This window comes from Xenopus tropicalis, chromosome 3 (assembly GCF_000004195.4).
Source record: "Xenopus tropicalis strain Nigerian chromosome 3, UCB_Xtro_10.0, whole genome shotgun sequence".
Taxonomy (NCBI): domain Eukaryota; kingdom Metazoa; phylum Chordata; class Amphibia; order Anura; family Pipidae; genus Xenopus; species Xenopus tropicalis.
Genome location: NC_030679.2, coordinates 8103283 through 8121881, shown reverse-complemented (window position 1 = coordinate 8121881; position 18599 = coordinate 8103283). Strand labels below are relative to the sequence as shown.

The window sequence follows — 18599 nt, the reverse complement described above, 5'->3', positions numbered from 1 at the left end:
GAGAGAGGAGTTGGGAGGAGGGAATGAGAGAGGAGTTGGGGAGGAGGGAATGAGAGAGGAGTTGGGGAGGAGGGAAGGAGAGAGGAGTTGGGGAGGAGGGAATGAGAGAGGAGTTGGGGAGGAGGGAAGGAGAGAGGAGTTGGGGAGGAGGGAAGGAGAGAGGAGTTGGGGAGGAGTTGGGGAGGAGGGAACGAGAGAGGAGTTGAGGAGGGAACGAGAGAGGAGTTGGGGAGGAGGGAACGAGAGAGGAGTTGGGGAGGAGGGAATGAGAGAGGAGTTGGGGAGGAGGGAACGAGAGAGGAGTTGGGAGGAGGGAAGGAGAGAGGGGGAGGAGGGAAGGAGAGAGGAGTTGGGGAGGAGGGAAGAGAGAGGAGTTGGGAGGAGGGAAAGAGGAGTTGAGGAGGAAGGAGAGAGGAGTTGGGGAGGAGGAAATTAGAGAGGAGTTGGGGAGGAGGGAATGAGAGGAGTTGGGGAGGAGGAATGAGAGAGGAGTTGGGGAGGAGGCAATGAGAGAGGAGTTGAGGAGGAGGGAATGAGAGAGGAGTTGGGGAGGAGGGAAGGAGAGAGGAGTTGGGGATTAGGTCAGTAGGGGGGTAACAAGCGGGTTGGATGGTACCTAGAGATGAGTTCAGAGATGTAGGGGTGGGGCAGAGTTATGGGCTGCTTTGTATGTGAGAGTCATTTGTTTGAATTTTATCCTGGATGATACGGGAAGCCAGTGCAGGGATTTTCACTGATTGGCCAGACATGGTCTAATTGAAGAGCTTGAGGATCCATGTGTACTCACCAACTGGGCAGAGGAACACAGAAATGTCTATATTATTCCAATATAAAAGTATTATCAGTATGTTAGGCAGCCATGCCATGCCAAAAGTTTCTCTAGCCTGCAGCAATATCTCTTCAATATGCATACATGCTCCTCCAATAGGCATCCTGCATGACTCTGATTGTACCATTGGTTGCCAAGGTAACTCTTCTTTACTCTCCCAGGGCAGGGGTGGGCACACTACGGCCCGTGGGCCACGTCCGACCCGTTGGTCTTCTTAATCCGGCCCGCTGACTCTGCAAGTCTCATCACGCGAGACATGGCGTCTGGGGACTGTCGAGCGGAAACGGCGTAACGCTGGCCCAGCCCGTCGGTAAGTCAATGTGGCCCCTGAGCCAAAATGTTTGCCCACCCCTGTCCTAGTGTCTCGGTGCATCCCAATACTAATACTGACTTACTCTTGAACAGGGTTGGACGGGGCCCCGGCGGCCCAGACTCGATCACTGTTACTCCTACCCCAGCCGACGGTGTCCTCCCCAAATGCATTTTGTTCAGGGGATGATGTTGGGTGGGGCCCCTGAAGGGGGGGAGTGGTGGGGGACGCAGCTGGCGGGGGTACCTTGGGGGGTGCGGGGCCCCTCGGGCGGCAACCCCGGGGGCCCTGCATCTTTAGATTCATCTTTAAAGTGATACATTAAAAAATGACTTCTCTTACCTATAGGTCATGTTGATCATTGTTCACTGATAGGGCCGCTTTTATAAGTAACTGTCACTTGAAGTTCCTAAACCTGACTGTCACTTCTCAGCCTGTCAGTTATAGATTTAATGCTAGTGGACTATTGCTGGACAAATATGGCCGCTCCTCATCGATGAACAACGGGCGGGGGGGGGGGGGTCGGAGAGGTAATATAAGGCAAAATTCTAAATGGCATTCAAATACAACATTATGAAAGATGTAAAAAGGTGTAATTTCTGGTGTCAGTGTCTCTTTAAGGCCCTCTGCTGTTTGGCCAATCATAATGCTGTCCCACAGCGCCCCCTAGTTTTGCTATAGATGTTGTCGAAATACGTAATTATAGATGCAAGAAAATTGCTGGACTACAAATCCCAGAACAATGTAACATATAATGAAGGGTGAGGCATGCTGGGAGCTGTAGTCCAGCAACATCAGGGCTGGATTCTTAAAGCAATATTGCACAATAAAACTTTTCCAAAACTTTCCCCCAAATCTTCAGGGCCAGCGGCTGCATTAAAATGTTGGGCCGAATCTGCCTGACCTGCGGGTCCCGTGGGGTTGTGGGCCAGCCTACACTTGACTAGTGCCTACAAATTGTTACCTCCCCCCTCCTACTAAGTGGGTTTATTTATTTTTTGTTTGATCCCCAACCAGTGGCTCCGGGGCAACATGTTGCTCCCCAACCCCTTGGGTGTTGCTCTCAGTGCCCCCAAACCAGGGAGTTATTTTTGAATTCCTGACTTGGGGGCAAGTTTTGGTTGAATAAAAACAAGATTTCATACCAAATAAAGCCCCCTGTAAGCTGATAGGGTGCATAGAGGCTGCCTAATAGCCAATCACAGCCCTTATTTGGCTCCTCCATGAACATTTATGGTGCTTGTGTTGCTCCCCAAGTCTTTTTACATTTGACTGTGGCTCCCGAGTAAGAAAGGTTGGGGACCCCTGGCCTATGGCACCTTACAGGGGCCCCTCTGGCATTTGCCAGAATCCACAGATTGCCAGTCCAGCCCTGGTGCTAGCGCATTGTGCTTTCAGCCGGTGATTATGCAACACCTCGAAGTCACACCGCGCTCTGTATGTTCCCTTCCTGACACAGAGCCCATGGTTTCCTAGTCAGTCTCTGTAGCTCCTCCCCCTGGGCTCTCGCTGCCTATAGAAAAGCAGCACGGAGGAATATGCAGATGAAGAGCCCGGCTCTCACTTGCCCAGGATTCTGCAGTAAAGCTGTTACATATATAACTATATCTATAGACTGAGTTTGCCCTGCACTATAGCAAATGTTTGTGTAATAGCTGTGTCCTGGGGCATGCTGGGAGATTCTTTTCAACTCACATTACTCACTCGCCATAATTGTAAAGATCTTCCCGAACGGGTTGGTGGTAGCTTGTTACAGTGTATCAGTAAGACTATACTTTCAGGGATCATTTCTATAGGTTGTACCTGGTGAGATGCGCTCTAAAGTGTCTGAACTCACAAACCACGATGAGGAGCTGTCAGTGTTCTCTCCTGAGCGGGAAGTGAGCTCTCAGCGCTGCTTTATTGTGGCTGCTGTTTGTATTGATGAACGTTCCGCTCCCTTTTATTATAGGGGAGTCGGGGGGAGAGAGCGCAGGCTGAGTGGTTTCTTTATATGAGTAAAGAAAAGAAATGTAAAGTAATATAGGAACATTACTATAAATCAGTATCCTAGTATACAGGAAGCTTGGATTCATTTTTCTGGCTCTCATTCATGTGACTGCCTGGTACCTAGAGTAAAGTAGATGTTCCAGGGGTACCCAGGGCACAAATAAGCACTCACCCCAAATCCCCCCCTAACTGGCCTTCAGGCTGGGCCCCCTTAGCCCATAACAAGGTTACAGATATATAGAAACATTGGGGTAACAGTCACCCCGCTATAGTTCCAGGGGTACCCAGGGCACAAATAAGCACTCACCCCAAATCCCCCCCTAACTGGCCTTCAGGCTGGGCCCCCTTAGCCCATAACAAGGTTACAGATATATAGAAACATTGGGGTAACAGTCACCCCGCTATAGTTCCAGGGGTACCCAGGGCACAAATAAGCACTCACCCCAAATCCCCCCCTAACTGGCCTTCAGGCTGGGCCCCCTTAGCCCATAACAAGGTTACAGATATATAGAAACATTGGGGTAACAGTCACCCCGCTATAGTTCCAGGGGTACCCAGGGCACAAATAAGCACTCACCCCAAATCCCCCCCTAACTGGCCTTCAGGCTGAGCCCCCTTAGCCCATAACAAGGTTACAGATATATAGAAACATTGGGGTAACAGTCACCCCGCTATAGTTCCAGGGGTACCCAGGGTACAAATAAGCACTCACCCCAAATCCCCCCCTAACTGGCCTTCAGGCTGGGCCCCCTTAGCCCATAACAAGGTTACAGATATATAGAAACATTGGGGTAACAGTCACCCCGCTATAGTTCTAGGGGTACCCAGGGCACAAATAAGCACTCACCCCAAATCCCCCCTAACTGGCCTTCAGGCTGGGCCCCCTTAGCCCATAACAAGGTTACAGATATATAGAAACATTGGGGTAACAGTCACCCCGCTATAGTTCCAGGGGTACCCAGGGTACAAATAAGCACTCACCCCAAATCCCCCCCTAACTGGCCTTCAGGCTGGGCCCCCTTAGCCCATAACAAGGTTACAGATATATAGAAACATTGGGGTAACAGTCACCCCGCTATAGTTCCAGGGGTACCCAGGGCACAAATAAGCACTCACCCCAAATCCCCCCCTAACTGGCCTTCAGGCTGGGCCCCCTTAGCCCATAACAAGGTTACAGATATATAGAAACATTGGGGTAACAGTCACCCCGCTATAGTTCCAGGGGTACCCAGGGCACAAATAAGCACTCACCCCAAATCCCCCCTAACTGGCCTTCAGGCTGGGCCCCCTTAGCCCATAACAATGTTACAGATATATAGAAACATTGGGGTAACAGTCACCCCGCTGTAGTTGCAGGGGTACCCAGGGAACAAATAATAGGGTGGGCCCCACCTTTTGATGAAAAAGCTAATGGGTCACAGATTGGGGCGTCGCTGCTTTATACAAACAATAATGAATATAAACCCAACACACAAATAAATACAGACAAGAAGTGTTGCGTCTCGGGGTGTTTAATGTCGGAAGAAGCCCCAATGGGTTGTGTTGCTTTCAGCCATTTTGATTGCAGGTCAGCCGGCAGTCGGTGCGCTAGTTGCCAGCGAGGCTAAAGGTATTTGATGAGATATTCTGGGTAAATCTGATGCTTCTCAAAAATAACAAAAATGGAGGGGCAGGACACGGAATTCACGCAGCTGTCGTAAAAGCAGGAGGGTGTCGGGGGTTCTTGGGGGGCGGCCGTAGGTAAGAGGGGTTTCCAGCTGTGAATTCCCCAACCAGGACGCGGGCCAGGAACATAACCCGGGACTGACTGACTCTGTAGTTGGTGTAGGTGTGTGAGTAGGAAGCATCTCGCGCAAAGTAACTGCCTGCAGGGGGTAAAGAGAGAGGGAGTAGTACTATAGGAGCAAAGTCTTTACTCCTGCCCATTAGACTGCCCGTCTTTACTCCTGCCCATTAGACTGCCCGTCTTTATTCCTGCCCATTAGACTGCCCGTCTTTACTCCTGCCCATTACACTGCCCGTCTTTATTCCTGCCCATTAGACTGCCCGTCTTTACTCCTGCCCATTAGACTGCCCGTCTTTATTCCTGCCCATTAGACTGCCCGTCTTTACTCCTGCCCATTAGACTGCCCGTCTTTACTCCTGCCCATTAGACTGCCCGTCTTTACTCCTGCCCATTAGACTGCCCGTCTTTACTCCTGCCCATTAGACTGCCCGTCTTTACTCCTGCCCATTAGACTGCCCATCTTTACTCCTGCCCATTAGACTGCCCGTCCTTACTCCTGCCCATTAGACTGCCCGTCTTTACTCCTGCCCATTAGACTGCCCGTCTTTACTCCTGTCCATTAGACTGCCCGTCTTTACTCCTGCCCATTACACTGCCCACCTTTACCCCTGCCCATTACACTGCCCGCCTTTACCCCTGCCCATTAGACTGCCCATCTTTACCCCTGCCTATTAGACTGTCCGTCTTTACTCCTGCCCATTACACTGCCCGCCTTTACCCCTGCCCATTACACTGCCCGTCTATACTCCTGCCCATTAGACTGCTGTCTATACTCCTGCCCATTAGACTGCCACTCTTTACTCCTGCCCATTAGACTGCCCGTCTTTACTCCTGCCCATTAGACTGCCCGTCTTTACTCCTGCCCATTAGACTGCCCGTCTTTACTCCTGTCCATTAGACTGCCCGTCTTTACTCCTGCCCATTACACTGCCCGCCTTTACCCCTGCCCATTACACTGCCCGCCTTTACCCCTGCCCATTAGACTGCCCATCTTTACCCCTGCCTATTAGACTGTCCGTCTTTACTCCTGCCCATTACACTGCCTGCCTTTACCCCTGCCCATTACACTGCCCGTCTATACTCCTGCCCATTAGACTGCTGTCTATACTCCTGCCCATTAGACTGCCACTCTTTACTCCTGCCCATTAGACTGCCCGTCCCTCTCACCTTTCCCATACATGGTACCATGTGCGCCACAGATACGCCAGTCGAAGTTCTGCTGACAGATGGCATCGATATGAGAGTCGCTGGTGCCGTGAAACAGCTGCCGCTCCTCCACATCTTTACCCCCATTTTGCTTCTTCATCTGCTCTCTCTGCCTGTAGGGAAAGGCTCGGGTGGATAAGAACTATAGTTTTATAGTATTATACGTTATTATTTCTGTTCTCCCCCATGGACCCCTTGGATATTGGTCCTGCCAATCCCCTGCATTCAGTTGGGAGGCCCCAGATAGAGTGGATCTAGTTATCAAGGACAAGATGAACCTACTCAGTCCCATTCATGGCACAGTTGGGCCATTATACCGGCCATGGCTCTACCCTTCCATGGGTCGGTGCAACATCTCAGTCTCAATATAAAGTCACACGTGTATTCAGTGCTAATCTTAGCAACCCCATCTGACCACTCCCTGATTAAACCAATTATAATAACCCCATTTTTTGGAGAGCCCCTTTACTCCTCTGTTCCATGCATTTCAATGGACCCTCTGCTCTACTGAACCCAACAAGAACTTATGAATGGTACTATGTGACCTCAAGCTGTCTCCCTTGCTGGTTCCCTGGTTAATTTCCCATGAGTGACCATTTTTTTGAGTACACATGGACACCAGCAGGACACTAGAGCTGTCAATGAAGGAGTCACTCATCTAACTAGAAGGTTGGGTCTTCTAGCCAAAGCCTTGGTTGAGTCTACAGATAGACATAAAACTATACTATATTACATTCAGCCCTGGGTATTGCCTCCTTTGCTTTTGGGTGCCATAAATTCATTGGCCCTGCTCTGGAATGGACCATGTGTTGGGTTTATACAGGGGGCAGTTTCCTTCACCTTCCATCTTTCTAGCACATGTAGGGACCAGCCATTGAGCAAACCCCCCCATCTCACCAGAGGAAGACCTCCCACAGGGACAGGTTCTGGATGCGCTCAATGCTGAGTATTGACACCGTGCGCAAGGTACTGTGGAATAAATCCTTCACTTTGTTGTGTTCTGAGGATGTTGGGTCCAAGGTGACCAGCTGGAAAAGGAGAAATCCAAATGATAGGAGGGATCTCATTGGCTTGTGGTTCCTTATAATAAATCCAACATATAAGCTTGGGTGTGTCAGTACCAACTTTTTAACTTTGCCTTTACCTCTGAACAATATTCCCTAGTAAGCATGGATACTGGCTGCTGATTGGTTACACGTGTAGACATTTTTGATCTTCAGGAACTCAATGGGGAAGCCAAGGAGAGAGGTCATTTAGGTGGAAAGTACAAAACATAAGGGGTTGTCCGTTACCTTGAATCCCAGGTCTGGTGTCTGAGCTGAGTCCCAGTGAGAGGGGATGGGTTCTGTATCTGGGGGGGATTTAGATTTCCTGGGGGGGAAGGAAAGGTTGGTTAGTGAGCTGATCTGGGTGGGGGTCCAAGCCCGGACTGGCAATCTATTGATTCTGTAGTGTTGCCACCTTTATAAGTATAATGGCCTGGCTGGGGGGGTGTTTGCAAGTGGGCAGGCCATGATGTCGATAGGTGGAGTTGTGATATAGAGTCGGCGGGTTTGTAATACAGAGTGGGCGGGTTTGAGATATAGAGTGGGCGGGGTTGTGATATAGAGTGGGCATGGTTGTGATATAGAGGGGGTGGGGTTGTGATAAAGAGTGGGTGGGGTTGAGATATAGAGTGGGCAGGGTTGTGATATAGAGTGGGCGGGGTTGTGATATAGAGTGGGTGGGGTTGTGATATAGAGTGGGCGGGGTTGTGATATAGAGTGGGCGGGGTTGTGATATAGAGTGGGCGGGTTGTGATATAGAGTGGGCGGGGTTGTGATATAGAGTGGGCGGGTTGTGATATAGAGTGGGCGAGGTTGTGATATAGAGTGGGCGGGTTGTGATATAGAGTGGGCGAGGTTGTGATATAGAGTGGGCGGGGTTGTGATATAGAGTGGGCGGGTTGTGATATAGAGTGGGCGGGGTTGTGATATAGAGTGAGCGGGGTTGTGATATAGAGTGGGCGGGGTTGTGATATAGAGTGGGCGGGTTGTGATATAGAGTGGGCGGGTTGTGATATAGAGTGGGCGGGGGTTGTTGATATAGAGTGGGCGGGTTGTGATATAGAGTGGGCGGGTTGTGATATAGAGTGGGCGGGTTGTGATATAGAGTGGGCGGGTTGTGATATAGAGTGGGTGGGGTTGTGATATAGAGTGGGCGGGGTTGTGATATAGAGTGGGCGGGGTTGTGATATAGAGTGGGCGGGGTTGTGATATAGAGTGGGAGGGGTTGTGATATAGAGTGGGTGGGGTTGTGATATAGAGTGGGAGGGGTTGTGATATAGAGTGAGCGGGGTTGTGATATAGAGTGGGAGGGGTTGTGATATAGAGTGGGTGGGGTTGTGATATAGAGTGGGAGGGGTTGTGATATAGAGTGGGCGGGGTTGTGATATAGAGTGGGCGGGTTGTGATATAGAGTGGGAGGGGTTGTGCCATAATCCGGGGGAATGACAATGGTATTCTCACCCTGTGCTATTCCTGCTGCCTCATCTCCTGGAACTCACCCAGATTTTTTGCTCTTCACGTCCTCCTTCGAGACAAATTTTGGCCTCCGACAAACCTTTCTTTCTGTGCCGGATTCCAAGTTCTTCTGCACCATGTCTGGAACCCAGTCATAAAGATATTGTCTGTCACCATTTCAGATGCTTAATACAGGGGAATCCCTATGTGCCATAGTTTTATGGTATCTCTCTGTACAGGCTATGAGCAAACTTAGGGGGCTGTTCCTGCTGAATTGTGCTTAGTACAGGGGAATCCCTATGTGCCATAGTTTTATGGTATCTCTCTGTACAGGCTATGAGCAAACTTAGGGGGCTGTTCCTGCTGAATTGTGCTTAGTACAGGGGAATCCCTATGTGCCATAGTTTTATGGTATCTCTCTGTACAGGCTATGAGCAAACTTAGGGGGCTGTTCCTGCTGAATTGTGCTTAGTACAGGGGAATCCCTATGTGCCATAGTTTTATGGTATCTCTCTGTACAGGCTATGGGCAAACTTAGGGGGCTGTTCCTGCTGAATTGTGCTTAGTACAGGGTAATCCCTATGCTGCCATAGTTTTATGGTATCTCTCTGTACAGGCTATGAGCAAAACTTAGGGGGCTGTTCCTGCTGAATTGTGCTTAGTACAGGGGAATCCCTATGTGCCATAGTTTTATGGTATCTCTCTGTACAGGCTATGAGCAAACTTAGGGGGCTGTTCCTGCTGAATTGTGCTTAGTACAGGGGAATCCCTATGTGCCATAGTTTTATGGTATCTCTCTGTACAGGCTATGAGCAAACTTAGGGGGCTGTTCCTGCTGAATTGTGCTTAGTACAGGGGAATCCCTATGTGCCATAGTTGTATGGTATCTCTCTGTACAGGCTATGAGCAAACTTAGGGGGCTGTTCCTGCTGAATTGTGCTTAGTACAGGGGAATCCCTATGTGCCATAGTTTTATGGTATCTTTCTGTACAGGCTATGAGCAAACTTAGGGGGCTGTTCCTGCTGAATTGTGCTTAGTACAGGGGAATCCCTATGTGCCATAGTTTTATGGTATCTCTCTGTACAGGCTATGAGCAAACTTAGGGGGCTGTTCCTGCTGAATTGTGCTTAGTACAGGGGAATCCCTATGTGCCATAGTTTTATGGTATCTCTCTGTACAGGCTATGAGCAAACTTAGGGGGCTGTTCCTGCTGAATTGTGCTTAGTACAGGGGAATCCCTATGTGCCATAGTTTTATGGTATCTCTCTGTACTGGCTATGAGCAAACTTAGGGGGCTGTTCCTGCTGAATTGTGCTTAGTACAGGGGAATCCCTATGCTGCCATAGTTTTATGGTATCTCTCTGTACAGACTATGAGCAAACTTAGGGGGCTGTTCCTGCTGAATTGTGCTTAGTACAGGGGAATCCCTATGTGCCATAGTTTTATGGTATCTCTCTGTACAGGCTATGACCAAACTTAGGGGGCTGTTCCTGCTGAATTGTGCTTAGTACAGGGGAATCCCCTATGTGCCATAGTTTTATGGTATCTCTCTGTACAGGCTATGAGCAAACTTAGGGGGCTGTTCCTGCTGAATTGTGCTTAGTACAGGGGAATCCCTATGTGCCATAGTTTTATGGTATCTCTCTGTACAGGCTATGAGCAAACTTAGGGGGCTGTTCCTGCTGAATTGTGCTTAGTACAGGGGAATCCCTATGTGCCATAGTTTTATGGTATCTCTCTGTACAGGCTATGAGCAAACTTAGGGGGCTGTTCCTGCTGAATTGTGCTTAGTACAGGGGAATCCCTATGTGCCATAGTTTTATGGTATCTCTCTGTACAGGCTATGAGCAAAACTTAGGGGGCTGTTCCTGCTGAATTGTGCTTAGTACAGGGGAATCCCTATGTGCCATAGTTTTATGGTATCTCTCTGTATAGGCTATGAGCAAACTTAGGGGGCTGTTCCTGCTGAATTGTGCTTAGTACAGGGGAATCCCTATGTGCCATAGTTTTATGGTATCTCTCTGTATAGGCTATGAGCAAACTTAGGGGGCTGTTCCTGCTGAATTGTGCTTAGTACAGGGGAATCCCTATGTGCCATAGTTTTATGGTATCTCTCTGTATAGGCTATGAGCAAACTTAGGGGGCTGTTCCTGCTGAATTGTGCTTAGTACAGGGGAATCCCTATGTGCCATAGTTTTATGGTATCTCTCTGTATAGGCTATGAGCAAACTTAGGGGGCTGTTCCTGCAGAATAATAAATAAAAGAGGGGACTCCACCTTTTAATCGCAGCTCATAGGTTTGGCTCCCTGCTTTGAAGTTTATTGTTGCATTTTTATCCAACAGAAATGCTTTCTCCACGTTGCTGCTGCAGATATCAGAGACTGCCTGCGCGGTGCTGCCGCCCTGGTGTGGGCAAAAAATGTAGGATGTTATCACCTTCTCTTCTTCTATACTAAAGGCCTATATATATATATGTATAGGTGCCACACTTTGCAAATAGGCCTATAGTATATGGGTAGCCTCAAGCTATGGGCTTCTCACCCCGTGTACCAGGGTCACTACTGCCCCCTATGCCCTTTTGCCGACCAATAGGAACCCACCCCCTTACCTGTTTCCCATACTCATTCCACCTGTTAAATTCATCCTTCCAGTACCACAGCCAATCGGTGGTGAGGATATAATGGGGCGGTTTGGAGGTGGAAGACGGAGTGGAGAGGCGCCGCAGTCTGCAGGATTTGTAGGTCATGGTATCGAAATTCAGGTCCAGTGCCCAGGGCTTGAATAGATGATATCTAGACAAACAGTCAGACCTACAGTCACAGGGAGGTGTAGTTTAAAGCCCCCTAACCATCAAGCTTGGTTTGTGCCATATGGTAGCTCCCACAGCTTTTGCATTAACTTGATTGGCTATGGGATGGTTGAAGGGTTAACATATGTATGTATGTATGGCCAGGGTCCCAATAACTGGTATAGACCTAACAATGGTAGCTCCTAACTTTATTGGCTATGGGATGGTAGCCCCTAACTTGATTGGCTATGGGATGGTAGCCCCTAACTTGATTGGCTATGGGATGGTAGCCCCTAACTTGATTGGCTATGGGATGGTAGCCCCTAACTTGATTGGCTATGGGATGGTAGCCCCTAACTTGATTGGCTATGGGATGGTAGCCCCTAACTTGATTGGCTATGGGATGGTAGCCCCTAACTTGATTGGCTATGGGATGCTAGCCCCTAACTTGATTGGCTATGGGATGCTAGCCCCTAACTTGATTGGCTATGGGATGCTAGCTCCTAACTTGATTGGCTATGGGATGCTAGCCCCTAACTTGATTGGCTATGGGATGGTAGCCCCTAACTTGATTGGCTATGGGATGGTAGCCCCTAACTTGATTGGCTATGGGATGCTAGCCCCTAACTTGATTGGCTATGGGATGCTAGCCCCTAACTTGATTGGCTATGGGATGCTAGCCCCTAACTTGATTGGCTATGGGATGCTAGCCCCTAACTTGATTGGCTATGGGATGCTAGCTCCTAACTTGATTGGCTATGGGATGCTAGCCCCTAACTTGATTGGCTATGGGATGGTAGCCCCTAACTTGATTGGTTATTGGAGGTTGAAGGGTTAACATATGTATTTATGTATGCCCAGGGTCCAAATAACTGGTATAGACCCAACAATGGTAGCCCCTAACTTGATTGGCTATGGGATGGTAGCCACTAACTTGATTGGCTATGGGATGGTAGCCCCTAACTTGATTGGCTATGGGATGGTAGCCCCTAACTTGATTGGCTATGGGATGGTAGCCCCTAACTTGATTGGCTATGGGATGGTAGCCCCTAACTTGATTGGCTATGGGATGGTATCCCCTAACTTGATTGGCTATGGGATGCTAGCCCCTAACTTGATTGGCTATGGGATGCTAGCCCCTAACTTGATTGGCTATGGGATGCTAGCCCCTAACTTGATTGGCTATGGGATGCTAGCCCCTAACTTGATTGGCTATGGGATGGTAGCCCATAACTTGATTGGTTATTGGAGGTTGAAGGGTTAACATATGTATTTATGTATGCCCAGGGTCCAAATAACTGGTATAGACCCAACAATGGTAGCCCCTAACTTGATTGGCTATGGGATGCTAGCCCCTAACTTGATTGGCTATGGGATGCTAGCCCCTAACTTGATTGGCTATGGGATGCTAGCCCCTAACTTGATTGGCTATGGGATGCTAGCCCCTAACTTGATTGGCTATGGGATGAAAGCCCCTAACTTGATTGGCTATGGGATGGTAGCTCCTAACTTGATTGGCTATGGGATGGTAGCCCCCCCGTCTGAACCTGGTGCAACTCCCCCCCCCCCTTATGGGCTTACCCATTGCTGATATTGCAGTAGGCCTCTTCAACAGACTCCATGTCATCCATGTCTTCCCAGCCGTTTGCCCTTAGTGCCTGCCATCTGTACGGTAAGTGATAGTGATCCTTCATGCATTTGTCTAGAAGAATAAGATATCAGCCATTTATTTCAGTCACCATCACTTTATTTCCTTGTTTACTTGGGACCAATCAGAACACAGTTCTCTTGTTCCCCTAAAGAATAATTGCTAATTGCATTCATAGTACTGGAATCATATATTCCAGAATCCCAGCTGTCAATCATATATTGCCCCGCCTCTATGTCTAGGTGAGAAAATAACTGTAAAGGGGAACTAAACCCAACCGTAAAGCTGTCCCACTGCGCCCCCTAGTTCTCTATAGAAGTTGATGAAAAATGTAATTACGCATGGAAAACAATTCACCAATGAGAATTCTGTTAACTCAACACTTAATTAAAGATGCAAGAGAAGTGACCAATGAGAATGCTGATTCCCAGCCCTGTGTCGGCCATCTTGCTGGTACCTTACATATAGAGATAATGATGGCATTTTTCCCGTCATTATATGGCACAGGAATCAGACATGGGGATAAAGGGACAGACTTGTCCATGAATCGGACTGCCATGTACCAACTGGGCCAGATGAAGGTTTTCCTCACCTTTAAAAATGCAGTTCTTCCTTATGTAGTAGAGACAGATCTCCTCCGACTGGTCAGGGGTGTTCGAGAACTGGTCAGCGCAGGCAGCAGATGGGACCGCTGGGATATAGGAAATAAAAGGGTTAAGCAAAGGCACAAGCCTTTAGTATATTACTCTGTGGGTGAAGAAATATCTCAATAGCTATAGCTTAGTACAGGTATAGGACCTGTTATCCAGAATGCTCAGGACCAAGGGTATTCCAGATAAGGGGTCTTTCCGTAATTTGGATCTCCATACCTTAAGTCTACTAAAAAAAATTAATAAAACATGAATTAAACCCAATAGGGCTGTTCTGCCCCAATAAGGGGTAATTATATCTTAGTTGGGATCAAGTACAGGTACTGTTTTATTATTACAGAGAAAAGGGAATCATTTAACCATGAAATAAACCCAATAGGGCTGTTCTGCCCCCAATAAGGGGTAATTATATCTTAGTTGGGATCAAGTACAGGTACTGTTTTATTATTACAGAGAAAAGGGAATCATTTAACCATTAAATAAACCCAATAGGGCTGTTCTGCCCCCAATAAGGGGTAATTATATCTTAGTTGGGATCAAGTACAGGTACTGTTTTATTATTACAGAGAAAAGGGAATCATTTAACCATGAAATAAACCCAATAGGGCTGTTCTGCCCCCAATAAGGGGTAATTATATCTTAGTTGGGATCAAGTACAGGTACTGTTTTATTATTAGAGAAAAGGGAATCATTTAACCATGAAATAAACCCAATAGGGCTGTTCTGCCCCAATAAGGGGTAATTATATCTTAGTTGGGATCAAGTACAGGTACTGTTTTATTATTAGAGAAAAGGGAATCATTTAACCATGAAATAAACCCAATAGGGCTGTTCTGCCCCCAATAAGGGGTAATTATATGTTAGTTGGGATCAAGTACAGGTACTGTTTTATTATTAGAGAAAAGGGAATCATTTAACCATGAAATAAACCCAATAGGGCTGTTCTGCCCCAATAAGGGGTAATTATATGTTAGTTGGGATCAAGTACAGGTACTGTTTTATTATTACAGAGAAAAGGGAATCATTTAACCATTAAATAAACCCAATAGGGCTGTTCTGCCCCCAATAAGGGGTAATTATATGTTAGTTGGGATCAAGTACAGGTACTGTTTTATTATTACAGAGAAAAGGGAATCATTTAACCATTAAATAAATGGATAAGGAAAAGTGTTCAGCACAAGTTTAAAGATACACTTACCTTTCCTACCTACAGGCATTGGCCTTTGTTTAGGAACAGGTAGCCGGAAGTCTCGGAGCGCACAGGCGTTTCTGTAAATCTGCTGAAGGCTAAGGATCCATCGATCGCCCATACCCCATTTCTTCAGTTTGCTCAAGGTATCCGGACCCTGAAGGTGATGGGGCCTCTTGCACCGGGTCTGATACCTGCACTCCCCCTCCAGAAAGTACTTGCAAATATGGAGCTTCTGACAGTCCGCCTGGAAGGTGCAGGCTCCGTAGGGCCCGTTGGCACAATTATAATGCTTGCAGATCTGGCAAAGGGAAACGAGTTAAGGAGGCCATACACGTAAAGATCCGCTCGCCTGGTGAGGTCGCCAAGCGAGCGGATCTTCTCCCGATATCCCCACCTACAGGTGGGCGATATTGGGCTAATTCAGGCTAATTCGGTCATTCGGCCCTGGGGCCAAATGATCGAATTTGAACGCTGGTAATAGGCACAGTGGGTTCGGGGACTGCATCAACGAGCCGATGTGGCCCCCGATCTGACCAAATTTTTTAACCTGCCCGATCGAGATCTGCCCAATTTCAGGCCAGATATCGGTCGGGCAGGCCAGTCGTTAGTGCCCATACACAGGCCAATAAGCTGCTGAGTCGGTCCAAGGGACCCATATCGGCAGCTACAATCGGCCCGTGTATGGGAACCTTTAATGGCACGGGGTTTGGGGCCCCTCAGAGGCTGAACAGGAAAGCAAAGTATTAATGAAGTGGGACAAGCGAATACTCTGGATCCTGATTGGAGGAGCAAGTACTGATAACAGAAGCCAGGGGGGCAAATGGGGCAAGTGGGCTCCGGGCTTTGGCTGCCAATAATAGCTGATCTTGCTTGGAGGATCCTTTACATATGCAAGATCATTTTTGGGGTTATCTTGCTTGGAAACAGGGGGGGGAAAAACCATTTCCTTCTCTATATTAGGGGCCGTCAAGTTTGGCGGCACAATGTGAAATCCTACCTCAGGCAAAAAAGTGGGATCGTTCTGGAGCAGAAGGCGCCGCAGTTCCTCTATATCCAGAACCTGGAGCTGGTACCGCTCTAGCACTGTGAGATTCTGACCACTTGTAATGTCATGGCTAAAGCTGCAGGGGGTTCTGGGTAAAAGCACACACGCATTTGTGAGAAGGTGGAATAAAAGAAAAGAAAAGAGCAGATTTGAAAATAGGGCACCCTGAGGCCCCCCGGTGAGGCATGCTGGGAGCTGTAGTCCTGCAACATCAGGGCTGTATTCTTAAAGCAATATTGCACAATAAAACTTTCCCCCAAATCTTCTTAACATCACTACCTGGTTACTAGGGAAAATTGGACCCTAACAACCAGTTAGCTACTAATGTTCCAAACCACTTACCTAGTGCAGCTATCCAACACATGGTAATGGCACAGATGGAGTTTCCCACAGTCCCCCTGGCATTCCCACATCTTATTGGTGCAGACCCGCAGGGCGCTACGAGCCACCAACATTTGCTCCTCCCCCTCCATCCTCAGCATCACGCTTTTCCCCACTTCCTGGGCCATGAAGTGTTTGGCTTGGCTGGAGCTCAACCCCAAGCTGCGGCACAGCTGCCCCACCCCCAGGCTGCCCCCGGCGGAACACATGAGTTTTTGGGCCTGACCGGCCTTCTCATTGATTGGATTTGCTGCTCGGTGTTTAGCGCTGCCTGGGGAATGATGGGGCTCTCTCCTCTTGCTCCTGTGTCCATCTTTGTTTCTGTCTCTCCTCTTTCTCTTTTTATGGTTTCTTTCTCCCTCGTGTCTCTCCTCCTCTGAGCACTCCTCACTCTTCCTTTCTCTCTTTCTTTCTTCCCTTGTCTCCTCTCTCATTTCTCTCTGTCTCTCCTCCTCTGAGCACTTCTCATTCTTCCTTTCTCTTGTTCTCTCTTCCCTTGTCTCCTCTCTCTTTTCTCTCTGTCTCTCCTCCTCTGAGCACTTCTCACTCTTCCCATATCTTTCTCTCTCTTCCCTTGTCTCCTCTCTCTTTTCTCTCTGTCTCTCCTCCTCTGAGCACTCCTCACTCTTCCTTTCTCTCTTTCTTTCTTCCCTTGTCTCCTCTCTCTTTTCTCTCTGTCTCTCCTCCTCTGAGCACTTCTCATTCTTCCTTTCTCTTGTTCTCTCTTCCCTTGTCTCCTCTCTCTTTTCTCTCTGTCTCTCCTCCTCTGAGTGCTCCTCACTCTTCCTTTCTCTTGTTCTCTCTTCCCTTGTCTCCTCTCTCATTTCTCTCTGTCTCTCCTCCTCTGAGCACTTCTCAGTCTTCCTTTCTCTCTTTCTTTCTTCCCTTGTCTCCTCTCTCTTTTCTCTCTGTCTCTCCTCCTCTGAGCACTTCTCAGTCTTCCTTTCTCTCTTTCTTTCTTCCCTTGTCTCCTCTCTCTTTTCTCTCTGTCTCTCCTCCTCTGAGCACTTCTCACTCTTCCCATATCTTTCTCTCTCTTTCATTGTCTCCTCTCTCTTTTCTCTCTGTCTCTTCTCCTCTGAGCACTTCTCACTCTTCCCATATCTTTCTCTCTCTTCCCTTGTCTCCTCTCTCTTTTCTCTCTGTCTCTCCTCCTCTGAGCACTTCTCATTCTTCCTTTCTCTTGTTCTCTCTTCCCTTGTCTCCTCTCTCTTTTCTTTCTGCCTCTCCTCCTTTGAGGGCTTATTCTCACTCTTCCTTTCTCCCTTCTCTCTCTCTCGTGTCTCCTCGCTGACCATTGGGCTTTCCTCCTCATTTTCCTCGATCTCTCCTTCCTCCAGTTCCCAGCTATCCACACAGATCATGTCCATGATTTCCTCTCCGTCCATGACTCTGACTCCAGCGTCCCCCCGTTGCCCAGCACAGAATGAAACTCTTCTCTCCTCTCCTTTCACTGAGACAAGGAAATGAAACCAAAAGCTCTGGCTCTGGATAATTTCTAAGCAATGTGCTTCCTCATACATTTATAAAACCCTCCCTAAAGGGTAAATAAATCATCAAACAATATTAAACCTGCTAAAGATTCTTTTCTGAGCAATCAAATGTTGTACACGAACATCAGTGTTGGATTCTTAAAGCAATATTGCCCAATAAAACTTTCCCCCATTAAAATGCAAGGAGAATCCCAGCTGATGTGAGTAAATCCGGCTCCCTGTTCTCTGTTCCTGCAATTGGAGTTGGGAGCAATTAGAACAGTTTCCCAGCACTGAACAAGTCTGTCCCTTTATCCCCATGTCTGATTCCTGTGCCATATAATGACGGGAAAAATGCCATCATTATCTCTATATGTAAGGTACCAGCAAGGGGCCTGACACAGTGCTGGGAATCAGCATTCTCATTGGTCACTTCTCTTGGATCTTTGATGAAGTTTTTGGTCAGTAAAATCCTCATTGGTGAATTGGTCACTGAAAACCTTTCCCTATTCGCCGGCCTTCCCTACTCGATCCAGTTTCCCAGTTCGTCCTACCAGTACCCCGCCCACTCTGGGGTCAGAACAAAATTGGGGGGGGGTTTGTGGCCGATGAAGACGTGGACAGTAGTCGGATGAGGCGGGTTCCATATGTCATTATTTAACAATGAACCCCATGTGACTGCATTGATACAAAGACAAAAGGGCATGATGGGGAATGTAACTTGCGTATGGACCGTAAAGGCCACATTATAAGCTCAGAGCATAACTCATACCATAATAAAATGCTGGAACCTATTATTA

General features: G+C 48.1%; 1 protein-coding gene and 1 non-coding gene across 2 annotated transcripts; one reads left to right on the top strand and one right to left on the bottom strand.

Moving 5' to 3' along the window:
• The first annotated feature begins 2904 nt into the window (after positions 1–2904).
• Positions 2905–3124, top strand: LOC116409877. The gene has a single exon (XR_004222132.1). It is a non-coding gene; the product is annotated as a small nucleolar RNA U3 (small nucleolar RNA).
• Positions 3125–4623: 1499 nt separating this feature from the next.
• Positions 4624–16715, bottom strand: LOC100489821 (protein mono-ADP-ribosyltransferase PARP12). Its single transcript, XM_031898567.1, is given in 13 exon segments — positions 4624–4830; positions 4833–4993; positions 6082–6233; positions 7018–7148; positions 7413–7491; positions 8666–8762; positions 10900–11026; positions 11232–11415; positions 12993–13113; positions 13652–13750; positions 14908–15199; positions 15899–16034; positions 16289–16715. Coding segments are annotated over 13 exon segments (1926 nt in total). The 5' UTR covers positions 16537–16715; the 3' UTR covers positions 4624–4731.
• Between the last annotated feature and the right edge of the window lie 1884 nt (positions 16716–18599).